At 38.6% G+C, this 12419-nt stretch overlaps 1 protein-coding gene across 1 annotated transcript in view; it reads right to left on the bottom strand.

Moving 5' to 3' along the window:
• Positions 1-12419, bottom strand: part of FBN2 (fibrillin 2) — a 216351-nt gene that overhangs the window by 155674 nt on the left and 48258 nt on the right. Inside the window, exon 6 of the mRNA XM_073221486.1 lies at positions 2820-3017. Coding sequence (XP_073077587.1) covers positions 2820-3017 — 198 coding nt within the window. The remainder of the gene's footprint in view (positions 1-2819; positions 3018-12419) is intronic.

Below are 12419 nucleotides of genomic sequence, written 5' to 3'. Positions count from 1 at the left end.
AAACTGTAAGAAAAATGAAGAAAGTAAAAGGCAAAATGTGGATTGGATTTAGGCATAGAGCTAGAATTTAAGTGGCTCTCAATCCAGAAGGAGGCACACGTTGTTAGGACTGGCCTCCCAATACCCAGGGACTGTACACCTTTCTGACTGCTTACTTAAGCCATCATGACAACAGTTAAAAACAGAAAATATACTGGTTTCCTCATTGCTTAATTTTTTAGGCGTATGCTCTTCATTTTCTGTTGACCCTCATTTTTTTAGTTATTCTGTTCATTACACCATCAGGTTGTTCACTCCCTCTGAAGCCACAGGTGAGGTAATTCACTAAGTGCTTCAGCACCAGGATAGCATTATGTTTAGAACTTCAGAAATGTCCTGCTTTGGATAATATGAACTGTATTTTAGATATTAAGCTATTTACAGTTATCATCTACACAGCTGAAATTTATCTTTAACTCTACAGAAATTTTCCATTCTCTTATAAGAAAGATCACTATTAAGAAAAAAAAGTATGACTCGCAAGTATCATGTTTTTTTTATGTTATTTTTTCATGCAGTGTAGCTTCCAAATTAATTTGGCAGAGTATTTGGGAAACAGTCTAGGAATTTAAAGGGAAAAATGAAATCATAGTAAGATGTCTCAAAATAGCCTGAACTGAAGATTAGTATTTAATTGAGAACTTTCTGACTATGCCATGGTTTTGAAATAAACCAGAACTTCTCAAAAATTGCTTTTCCAGACATTTCAAGCATGTGGCAAATTTCATTTTGCTTCTGTTGCTGAATTAATCCATTAGACATTTAGACAAATAAAGCCTAAAACTTATCTCCACTGAGTAAACAAAATCAAATAAATAAGCCTCCAGACATTACTAAATCTGACAGAACATTCAGGATGTTTGAGATCAGATCACACATTTTTAATAATTGTGTCCAGAAAAACTAGGCCTGACAAAATATCAAGATAGAAAAGCTTAAGTACAGATAGAGAAGTTGAGACAAGTCAGTAATCTGGAATGTTTTGGTTGACGTTAAGGACTTTTCTCAACCTGGACTATTTCTATGAAATACTGGTTTGGGAAGTATTTCAATCTCACTCTGCTTTATTAATTCAAAAGGTATTTACTAAGTATCTGCTGCATGTTAGCCACTGTTTAGATGCCTCAGATACATTAATGAATAAAACAGGTTTTTGCCCTAATAGAGTTTACATTCCAGCTGATGGGCAGTAAAAGCAATAAAAAAAAGAAGCAAGTGTATCGCAAGGTGGTAAGTGCTACAGAATAATTGACTCTAGTAAGTCTAGTCAGTATTAATCTAGTAGATACATACAGTTCTTTCTTTTTAACAGTAATCTATGTAAATTATATACATTGTATGGTAATCTAGATCTAATCTAGGACATTTTACATAGGACAGTAAATGCTATATAGTATAGTATATCTTCTATAGAAAAAAATTAGTTATCAGGAACTTACACATCAGATTGGTAGTCATACTAAAGACATCGAGTTTTATTATCCATAGAAAACATGAGATTAAAAATAGCATTAATACAGTCTCCCTATTTATGTCTGACTTGTGATGGGTACTAATTCAAGAGACAAACCATTCACAAAATCATTCTAAGTGCACAGCTGATGTGGCTTTTATATGCGACTGAACATAAAGTTGCTGATCTGTTGAGTTATATGTTCAATCTTTGGGTTACCCCTACAGTTCTTATTTGAGAAGAGTTTCAATATAGACCATTTTAACAAAATCTTTAGAAGCCACGGTCAGAGATATATTTAACAAATTACACAGAGCACTCACATTTTATGAATTGAAGCTACATGCAGGCTCCCCAAACTACAATTCTCATGTGGGTTTTAGGGTGCTGGACTGGCTTTCTGCAGGGTACCATTTCCATGGGCTGGGTAGATCACATCTCTGTCTCTGACATTGGCTGCTAACATCAATTTGAAAGACTCAGATCTAACTTTGTACATAATTTTATTATAACAAATAAACCTAACTCCCCATGTCTCTGAGTAGTACCATTTCTGTGAATAAAACAAAAATATTTTCCATTTTCCTGTTGTCCTCCTGCCATTTGACAGCTTATTACAGAGTTGTTTCTAAGCTCTAAATATGGGTTTAATACGTACAGTATCAGAGAAATGGCCAAAAAGGGTAAGAATCTGGCGGTGGAAAAGTAATTTAAACAATTGCACAGTAAATGTGTCACAGATTTCAGCTACTTGGGTTGGAGTCTACTGATGTAGTATCCTCAGAGCCCCAGTGTAGCCCTGATGTATAAAATGTGTATCAGGATGTGGTTGGAAACGTTGGCTGAAGGCAAGATTGTAACCAACCAGGCTTTAAGCTCTGAAATAAATGCAGTCATGGACTGAGTTCACACTCTTTGAAGATGCCATTCATAACAATACCAGGCAGCTCTCTTCCCTGTTACCTGGGCTCAGGTTCTCATGCCTTGAATGAGATTAGGAGAGAGAGAAAAATGACCAGTATTTCCTGGGCATTTACACGTACATACTTTGAGGGGCTTTGATGGGGATAGTGTAGTATCATCTGGATGGAGACATGGAGTGGTTTATCCTCTGATTATATTACATATTTTAAACTACTTTTTTTTTCCCCCAATTTTTCATAGTATCTCATTCTCTTCTCCACTTACACCAAGAGTTGAAAAATAGGCTTGCTAATAAGGCTTCTTTTGGACATGGCACTGGATTAAAGGTCACCATCCCCCAAGGGCGGTGGAGGGACACCCGCCCGTGGGTGGCCCTGTGCACGAGGGCAGACAGCTAGCTCACCTTGGCAAGCTCCAGTTCGGATGTTGGGGATGAAGCCCCGCCGGCAGGGCTGAGGCTGGGCCGGACACATCTCGCAGGGGTGGCCCCAGGCCCGTCCAACGGTGGCGCAGCACAGTGTCTTCGTGCAGACGATGCCTGTCAGCTGCCCCTGGCACATCTGGTTGTTGACCTGAGTGAAACAAGGGCCGGTCCTGTAATCTGGAACATGAAAGAAGATGGGAAGACAGGATTTATGATCGTGTGCCAATCTTACACCAATACTGAAAATACATAAAACAGAGGCTTTTTCTTGTGACTTCAGTGTTTTGAAGACAGAAGGCCAGAAAGTTTCATTCTGAAAATTCATAATTTCTCAGTCACAAAAGTGCATTAGGAGATTTCAACGTGTCCTACACCAGACTTGGTAAATGGGTGGCTCAAGGACTGTGTCTGGGACACAGATGTTTTCTCTTGGCCCACAGAATGATTTAAAAGAAATTAGTAGCCAACATTTTTACATTGGGAAATTTCACATGAAATGTGTATTTCTGATTTTTCTTGAAAAGCTGGCATTCTGGACACGCGAGGCCCGCCACGCTCCATGGAGGTGGTGGAGTGAGGTAGTCTCCTCAGGCCACCACTGCGCTGGCCTCACCTACTCCCAGCATCCTGCGATTCCCTCCCTAGCCCTGCTGGCGCCTGCTGGAATGACCCCACGTCACCCGCAGAGACGCTCTTGCCTGCCTATGTAGAACAGGCGTTCAGAAAATCAAAACAGAACCGATGAAGATACATCTTCCACATCACAGATATACTTGGGGTAGTCTAGGCGGTCCAAAAACATTTCATACTAACAATCTGATTTCTATTTCCGTATTGTCTATTTAATGCTGCATGTAGCTCAGGTAGGAAGGCAGTACTAAGATGCATATAGTCAAAGGTTCTTTTCAGGTAAGTTAATATAAGATCTCTGTTCTCTAGAAGATGGTCATACCATCGTCCAGCTCTGTTATGATGATGATAAAAACGTTAGCAGATGTATGTCACCTATGATCTGTAGGCAGGCCCTTCTGTGGATAGTAAGGACAGTCTACTGACACCGCTGCATCTCAAAGTGGGGTCCATGGGCCAGCAACATATGCATCACTTGGGAGCTACATAGAAATGCAAACTCAGGCGCCGCCCTGGATGGGAACTGGAATCAGTGTTTTAACAAGATGTTTAGGAGGTCCGTATGCACTTCCAAGTTTAAGAAGGACTGATCTAGGTAACAGGCAACTTACGAGTTACGCATTTCTCCTCTATTCTTCTTCCTGCTATAATTTACTTCGGTGAACCTTTTGGACGATCAGTATACATCCTTTTAAGCAGACCTGAACCATTAACTACAGTTTTTCATTCTGAATGCTACTATTGCTGCTGTGAGAGACACAGGAAATTAGAAACGTTGGTTTCCAGAAGACTGACCAATTCAATGGTTCACATTTGTTAGAAAATAACAACAGAAATATGCAAAAAAGTTTCCCTTGCTCCTTCACAGAGATTGTATGCATATAGTTTATTAACTCTGGGGAATGTATGATGATAGTCGTGATTTCCTGGTAAGGCCTAATGCAAATGACGTGATTCCATTTGAAGGGGAAAGTTCATTTCACATCTTTGTAAGAACAAAACATTATCACATTCAAAGGAAGAAGATTCAATAATGTTGATATGATTTTTATGAAAAACTGTGACTGGGAAAAGTAAAACTTGGATATAATTTAATATTCCAAATGCTCAGCTTTGGAGATTAGACAAAACACAGCTAAAAGCCACATAAAACTTCCACTCCTTAAATTAAGAAGGAGAATTTCTCATACAGAGGAAAAGGACATTTTCAAAGTCCAATACAAAGAAACGAAATCTAAGTAGGTAACTTTTAGCAAGCTGGCTAAAAAGTAACATTCTGTTACTCTGCAGCTGAACTTCAACAAAAATAGCTCATTTTAATCCCTTACATAAGAACAACAGATGTGCTGGCTGCAAATCATGTTTTTTGAAAAAGACAATCTTTGCAGAATACATGTAGACATGTCAACCTAGTAAATAAGCTTGCTTCCCACACCACACACTGCCCTGTCATGAATTTTTTAAACCTTGCCTATTGTCTTTCAGACAACACATTATTTTGCCATTTTGAGTGACTATCAGACTCACAATAAGGCAAGTTCTGAACAAGTAGAATAAAGTCTATTTTTCACAAAAAATGTTAAACTTTTTTTTGTGTGTGTAGATTCAGGCTATATACCTGTGGTCCATTCTGTACACTTTGAGGGTTCCCAGAGAGAAGCCTGCATACCCTCTTACAGATCCCGTTTTTAAGTAAACTAAAATGTCAGAAAATTTTTTCCTTCTTCTGACTACACCTGAAAATCATGTCCTCTTGGTCTGGTCTCTCTGGAAGATAGTATCTGGACAGGGATAGCTGTCTGTCTTCTGCAAATGGCCTTTCCCCTTGAAGGCCAACCCCAGACTCCCTCTCCTGGCAACAGTTTGCCATTTCTTGTTTCTTTGGCTTATATTTTCCTCCTTACAAACAGTGCTCAATCAGTTTTCTGGGATGATTACATTTTGTTTTCTGGTTGGCAGTTTATCACTTTGAAATTTCAACTTACAATGTCGCTTACTAATTCAAGAATTACTAACATGTAAAATATGAATAGGTATTAGACATTGAAAAGGGATTTAAATTTCCTGATCAGATGAAAATATCCTGTCCCAAACTTCATTAGCATTTTATTATGACCAGAGTGCTAAAAGCCCTTCATTAATGTTTGGGCCATGCATTCTCTCATCAAGATTTCACCACGAGTACACTATTACTGTGCACCATGCTAACTAGTCATAGTCAAGGCATACTTGCAGTGCAATAGAAAACTATAAAAGGAGAGAACTGCTTATCACTTGGTATGCTGGATCCAGTGCATTAGAAATAGGTTATTTTCCTAATTACCATATGACTGGGAAAATGCTGTTCGAAATTAGCTGTGAAACACCAATATTGCTATTTTGATTTTCTAATATCAAAGCACACTATCATCTTAATCTGTTTTACATAATTCCACTTTTATTTGTTAAGCAATTATTAGTTAGAATATCAAACACTTTGGCTGCTTGCTGCTTTCTTTTATAAGCAACTTCACCGAGGTATAACTCATATGCCATAAATTCACCTGCCATAATTATATAATTCAGTAATTTTTAGTAAATGTATCTAATTGTGCAACCATCATAATGCAATTTTAGAATATTGGTATCACTCTAAAAGGTCTCCTTGTGCACATTGCTAGCCCTAGTCACCACTAATATTTTGGTTACTATAAATTTGTCTTTTCTGGGCAATTCATATAAACAGAATCATATCATATACAGTCTTTTTTGTCTGGCTTCTCTCACTTAGCATAATGTTGAGGATCATCCAGGTGATAGCATGGGTCAGTACTCAATCCTTTTCACCCGAATAGTATTTGACTGTATGGATACACCACTCCTGCTAACCAATTAGTGGCCATTTGCTGGTTTGTATGGTGAATTTATGTTTAAACTGTTAAAAAAATGTCAAACTGTATCCAAAATAACTTCATCATTTAATAATCCTACCAGGGATGAATGGAAGTTCCAACATCTTCATGTCCTTGCTAATATTTTCTACTTTCTGTCTTTTTTATTATAGCCTATGATACTATTTTACTTTAAATACAATTTGATATATATGGGGATTTTGATATCATTTCATAAGCACTCTAAATGTAACTAGAAATACTAAACAGTGCTAGATAACTAAAGTTGAACACTACTGTTGTATGGGCCAGAAAACCTTTGGGGAGGTTTCCAGAAGGTAGACAGAAAGAGGTCTGATGGGGGACTCGGGATTGAGGGAAAGTGTTTTGTTGTTGTTTATTTGGTGGGGGGGTTGTTTTGTGGAAGAGATGAGCATTTCTAAAAGCCAAGGGAATGACCCAGATGAAAGGGAGGGCTTATGATTGCCAAAAGAATGATGATTTCTAGCATAAAATCCCCGAGGAGTCAGGCTGGGAGTGAAACCAAAATTTGCGTAGAAGACTTAGCCTTACATATGAAAGGACAAGCACTTCTCTTGTAGCCAGAGCAAGAAGAGCAGACAGTACAGAGATGTAGGCATATTTATATAGAGGCGGGGAAATGAGACATGTCCTGTCCCCCACCGCCTATTTTCTTTGTAAAATGGGAGGTGGGACATTAGGTATTTGGTGGGGGGTGGCTGGGGTGTCGGATCTCTGAGGCTGAGACGGCAGTGCAGATAGCAGGAGAGGTGCTGACCTGGGGAGACATCCAGGGCTTCACTGTAGTGGGTGAACTTGTAGTGGAATCAACCTGCCTGTGTGGGGACTTTTTTCCAGGCAGTTCAGAGGCTCACCTAGAAATTAGGGCTCATCCGGGGTCAAAGTTTTGTCTGTCAGGCGTGAAAAAATTCAAAATGGCAAGGTAGTGTAGGGTGTTGTTACACATATTTAAACATTACAGACCATGGAATCTACAGTGGATGAAATGGGAAATGAGAAGAAGAGAGGACGGACAGATTAAGAACTGGGAGAAAGCAGTGAGATCAGCGGGGTAGATGTCCCCATGAGGCCCCACAAGGGAGGGAAAACAGTCGTGGTGAGAGCAGTATGTCAGCTGCCCATGTGGCTATGATATCATTGATGTAGCTGTCAGGAGAATGAGGTCATAATAAAGCATGGAGAGCACACTGTGTAACCTCAGGAAGCTACCCGCCTGTACTGTAATGTAAATGCCATCCCTTAGAGTTGTGCAACGGGATGGCCCTCTTAGAAACCTTTATACTATAACTACAAGTCAAACAATGGCAGAAGATATCCAAAATGCCATCCATTCCCACGTTAGTACACAAAGAACTGTCTGATCCTAAAAAGGCATATGAAAATATGTGCAGTGTCCCATCAACTTGCACAGTTCTTGGATTTAGGCAAGAAGGCATTTCCATTCTCAGGAACCAAAGAAATGCAACATGTAATCCAGCGCTCACCTTATAGGGGAGCTGCAGCCATCAGGGAGTACAATGAAGAATTGTGGAGTGTGGGTAACTTGAGCCGAACAATTCAATGTGACTGTCTCCTTTGAGTAAAGGAGGTTTTGACATAGCAATTATAAATAAGGCTTAGTGCATCCCATTATGGTTATAATTGAGAATCTGGTCAGTGTGCCAGCTGAAATCTTTGATCACATATATAACTGGAGCATGCAAAGGAGGAAGCCTCCAAAAGTATACGGGATGATACAATAGTTTTCTTAGCTTCAACAAATTTTACACTGAATGCCTGCAGATCCAGACTTCATGCCAGGTCTAAATATTTAAATAAACTCAAATAACTGAGATGGTCATTGTCTTCCTTGATAGAAAAGCGTCTGTCAGTCTCAGGATATTTTAGAATTAAGTACAGAAATGTTTAAAAGAATCAAAGCCATTAAATCAGTATTTTCTGCTTTAAGGAATCTGTGCAAAATTATGCACCTGTAATGTTTAACAGAATTTACTCCATTCCATTAGATTGCCTTGTAACCACAATCTAAAATAAGTTGCTTAAAAAAATTAAGTAACTTATTTGGAGTTTTGATTTTTTAAGTTAAAATATGACTCTGCTTATATACAGAATTGGGTCCTTTAAGTGAACTTCAGGTTTTTATAAATTTATATCCATAAATGTGAGTATTTATACACTAAGTTTCTAATTAGGCTCAGATGAGTTATTTGAGTGCCTGCAAAAGTTTTTAAGGTGCACAACTGAAGCACTTAAGAAAGGTATTAGATATATTTAGTATATATAATCAGTTTAAAAGGTATGGAGGTGTTTCATTAACTAAGTATGAAAATGGAACCAAATATTATTTAAAGGCCTCTTAAAGCAGCCATTAAAATCTGGAAGATTTATTATTACATTAGTGATATTTATAAATTGAATTTAAAAGCTCAAGGAATATACCCTGAAAAATCGAAAGCAGGGACCCGAGGAAATATTTGTACACCCATGTTCATAGCAGTATTTTTCATAATAAAGAAGTGGATGTAACCCAAGTCCACTAGTGGATGAATGAATAGACAAAATGCACACAATGGAATATTATTCAGCCTTAAAAAGGAAGGAAACTCTGACACATGCTACTATGCAGATGAACCTTGAGGACACTATTGTGAGTGAAATCAGCCAGATACAAAGGAAAAATATTCCATGCTTCCACTTACATGAGGTACCTAGAGTGGTCGGACTCATAGGGACAGAAAGAATGGTGGCTGTCAGGGGCAGGGGGCACTGGGAAAGGGGAGTTGGTGGGCAAGGGGTGTGAAGGTTCAGTTTTGCCAGATGAACAGTTCTGTGAACACATGGGAGTGACGGCTGTGCAGCAATATGAATGTACTTCATGCCACTGAACTATACACTTAAAAACAGTTAAGATGGTAAATTTTATGTTTGATGTATTTCACCACAATGAAAAAATAATCTGGTGGAAACTCCAAAATGAACTTCGAGTCTTTTTCCTATACAGAGTCACCATGGAGGGCACTGAAACTTCCCCCTACAACACTAACACTTTCTTGGTGATGGGTGTTTCTGTTGTTCACAGTTGGGTACAAGTGCATGTAAGGCTGCACAGGTATTTCTGGGTATTTGTGGACCACAGAGTTTGACTTTCTGTAAGGAAAACTCTGGCTACAGCCTTGCTGGAAAAGAGTCACTTTGAACATTTTTCAGAACTGCTAAGTGGGTGGTACCAATTACACTCTCAACAGTAATACAGAAGAGAGGCTGTTTCCTCACAGCCTCTCCAACACTAAGTAGAGGCAAATGGTTTAGTTTTTATTCACGATTGGGTGATTGGGTGAGATACAGTACCTCACTGTTATCCTTGAAAAATAACAGCAACTTTTTGTTCCTATTTGTGGAGGGAAGGGAAGGGAAGAAAACTCTGTGGTAGGCACTTGATAGTGACCATTTCTACGAATCATCTTTTATTCTGAAGTGCTAAAAAAGTATTTTTGCAGATGAAAAAAATCTAAGTCATACACAGAGGATCAAAGAGCTAGAAAAAAGTGAAGCAGGGATTCAACCTAAAGATCCAGTAGATTCTGAAGTGCTACACCATGAGCACCATGTGCATGAAACCTGAGACACGCATCAGCTGCATCCTCGGCTTTGGTAGCCTTACTTTCTCCAAAGAGACCAAAGCCCTTTCCCATTTTAATGACTATTGTGACAACTCCCCAAATGCCTCCTGCCACCCCTATAATCTCCTCACTCCTAGTTTGCAAGCCCCGTCCTACTTTGCCTTTGGTTTCTCCCCAGATTAAGTCTCCATCTAGTTATGTTATATTAGGGAAACATTCTCTCCCTTTACATTGAAGGAACATTGAAGACTTTTGCTTCTACAAATACATGAGTAATTACTTTAATTGCCACAATGGCACCACATTTTGTTTCTAACATAATACCATTATTTGATACTTCAGTGGAACACGGACTCAGTAAAGAAGGACCCTTTCACCATTTTCTAAAGTCTTCCAAAGTGCAAGATTACTACCGACATCAAAGGGCTCTTGCAGAATGAAGAACTAGGAAGGGTAATTAGGTGCTGGCCAACGGTGCAAGCGAAATTGCTATCTTTGATGTCATGTTTCATAAGGATGAAGACCATCCAAGATGTGGTCCTAAAATTCATGGCCTATTAACTTAAAGCGCTCTCTTCCAAGAGCAAAACCCATGAACTTACTTTAAGGACAACAGAAAACGACGACGGTTGAAAAGTATTAAGATTATTTAAGCAGAAGGATATTGTCACTTTTGAAGAAGAAAGAAAGCTAAAGAGACAAATATATTCTGAATGAGTTAATCAGGGGGCCAGAGACATAAACGATTAACACAAAAGATGGATCATATGCAAGGCAAATCAACAAAGTATCAAATTTTATGGTACCTATGAAAATCTTACAGTACAAAATTCAATAGAACTGCATAATTTCAGGGAAAAGTAGTGTGTGCTCACAAAACAATTATCCATTGTGAAAAACGTTAGAAACAGAATCAATGGAAACCAATGCTTACCAGATTTTATATATTGCTTGATCCAAACACAATGAGATCAAAAGACTGGATTACAGCAGCAGTGAATAAAACGTTAGGCACAATTTGCTGATGGAGCTGTTATATTATGTGAATCTGATATACTATTTACTTATTGTGATTTCTGCCTAGATCAACTCCTTCTGAACCACATGTTGTTGAGTTGATCAAACCAAATAAATAACACTCTTCCTAGGATACATTATGAAATACATGATGGGAAAACAAAAGCTCCTCCCTATGATCCTGTTCTGACAACGTCGAGTATACCATCTAACTAGAGGAGCTGGGATTTCTCCTGAGAGAGCAAATGCCATGTGATTCATTACTGGGGTTTCCAATATTTGGGCATTTTAAGGAAATGCTGCTGAGCAAGGAAGACCACAGATCATATGGTCTTCTAGGAGGACATGGTAGCATCTAAACAACAGATCCATTTGGCTTCCAAAGGGGGTGGCCCGGTCTCTGTGACTTGCTACATGAACAACAGCAGGTGGGCAACAGATCCTACTGGCACTGGTGGTCCAGCACAGGTGGGTCTATACCGGTGAAGCATATCATTCCTGCCTCTCTGGTTAGAGCCTTATACCTGTTCCTCATACATAAGCACCAGGAGTGTCTCAAGAGCCAAGAGATCCCCCTGTGACCTCTCAGCGGAAAGGCTGCAGTACTGATACCACCTCAGCAAAATAAAAATGACCACCTATCTTACACAGCCTGCAAATCTGTGGGCTTTTTCGAGAAGCCCGCACAGCCTGACCAGCATGGTCTTCAGGCAATCTTCTTGATGAATGGACAAATGCAAGTTAAAGGACTAAAGTCTTTCTTTGGATGAGGAAAGTAAACCCTTTCAACACGCAGCGTCAACAGAACAGAAAACAAATAGTCACTCCTTCATGCTAGATGAGTTGTCTAGAAAATCAGACATAGAAAATCAGCTATAAAGAAATAGCTTGTAACACAGAACAAAATTTCTAAGAAATCAATGTCAAAATAATAGGTGAGACTTGGAGGACAGAGACTAGATACCATAATGTGATAATTGAATAGTATGAATTCCAAGATAAGATTTTTAAAAAAAGAGAGAGAATAAAGAAATAATATGAAAAATATTTCCTAAACCTAAGTACAAAATAGCTTTACATTTTCTGGTTAAAATGGCTCATGGTGTCCTGGATAAGTATAATGAGAAGAAGATATATCCCAAAAAAGCCTCATGAAATCTCTGAATCTGTGAAGCCTAAAAGAAACATGTATCTTTCCTTTTCCAGAAAGAGTAGGCTACATACAGATAATGAAAGCCTAGCCTACCACTAGTTTTTCATTTATAGTATGAGAGTTAAAATACAGGAAACACTTACAGATTATTCATTTATAATTTTTGAAATTATATAATTTTTGAAATGAAAGACCACATGATAAAATAAACTTTGTAATAGCCTGAAATAATGTCAGGAATTTGGGG

Source organism: Manis javanica, chromosome 14, assembly GCF_040802235.1.
Source record: "Manis javanica isolate MJ-LG chromosome 14, MJ_LKY, whole genome shotgun sequence".
Lineage (NCBI taxonomy): Eukaryota > Metazoa > Chordata > Mammalia > Pholidota > Manidae > Manis > Manis javanica.
Note: the sequence above shows the minus strand (reverse complement) of the source record. Positions and strands in the feature narration are given on the sequence as shown.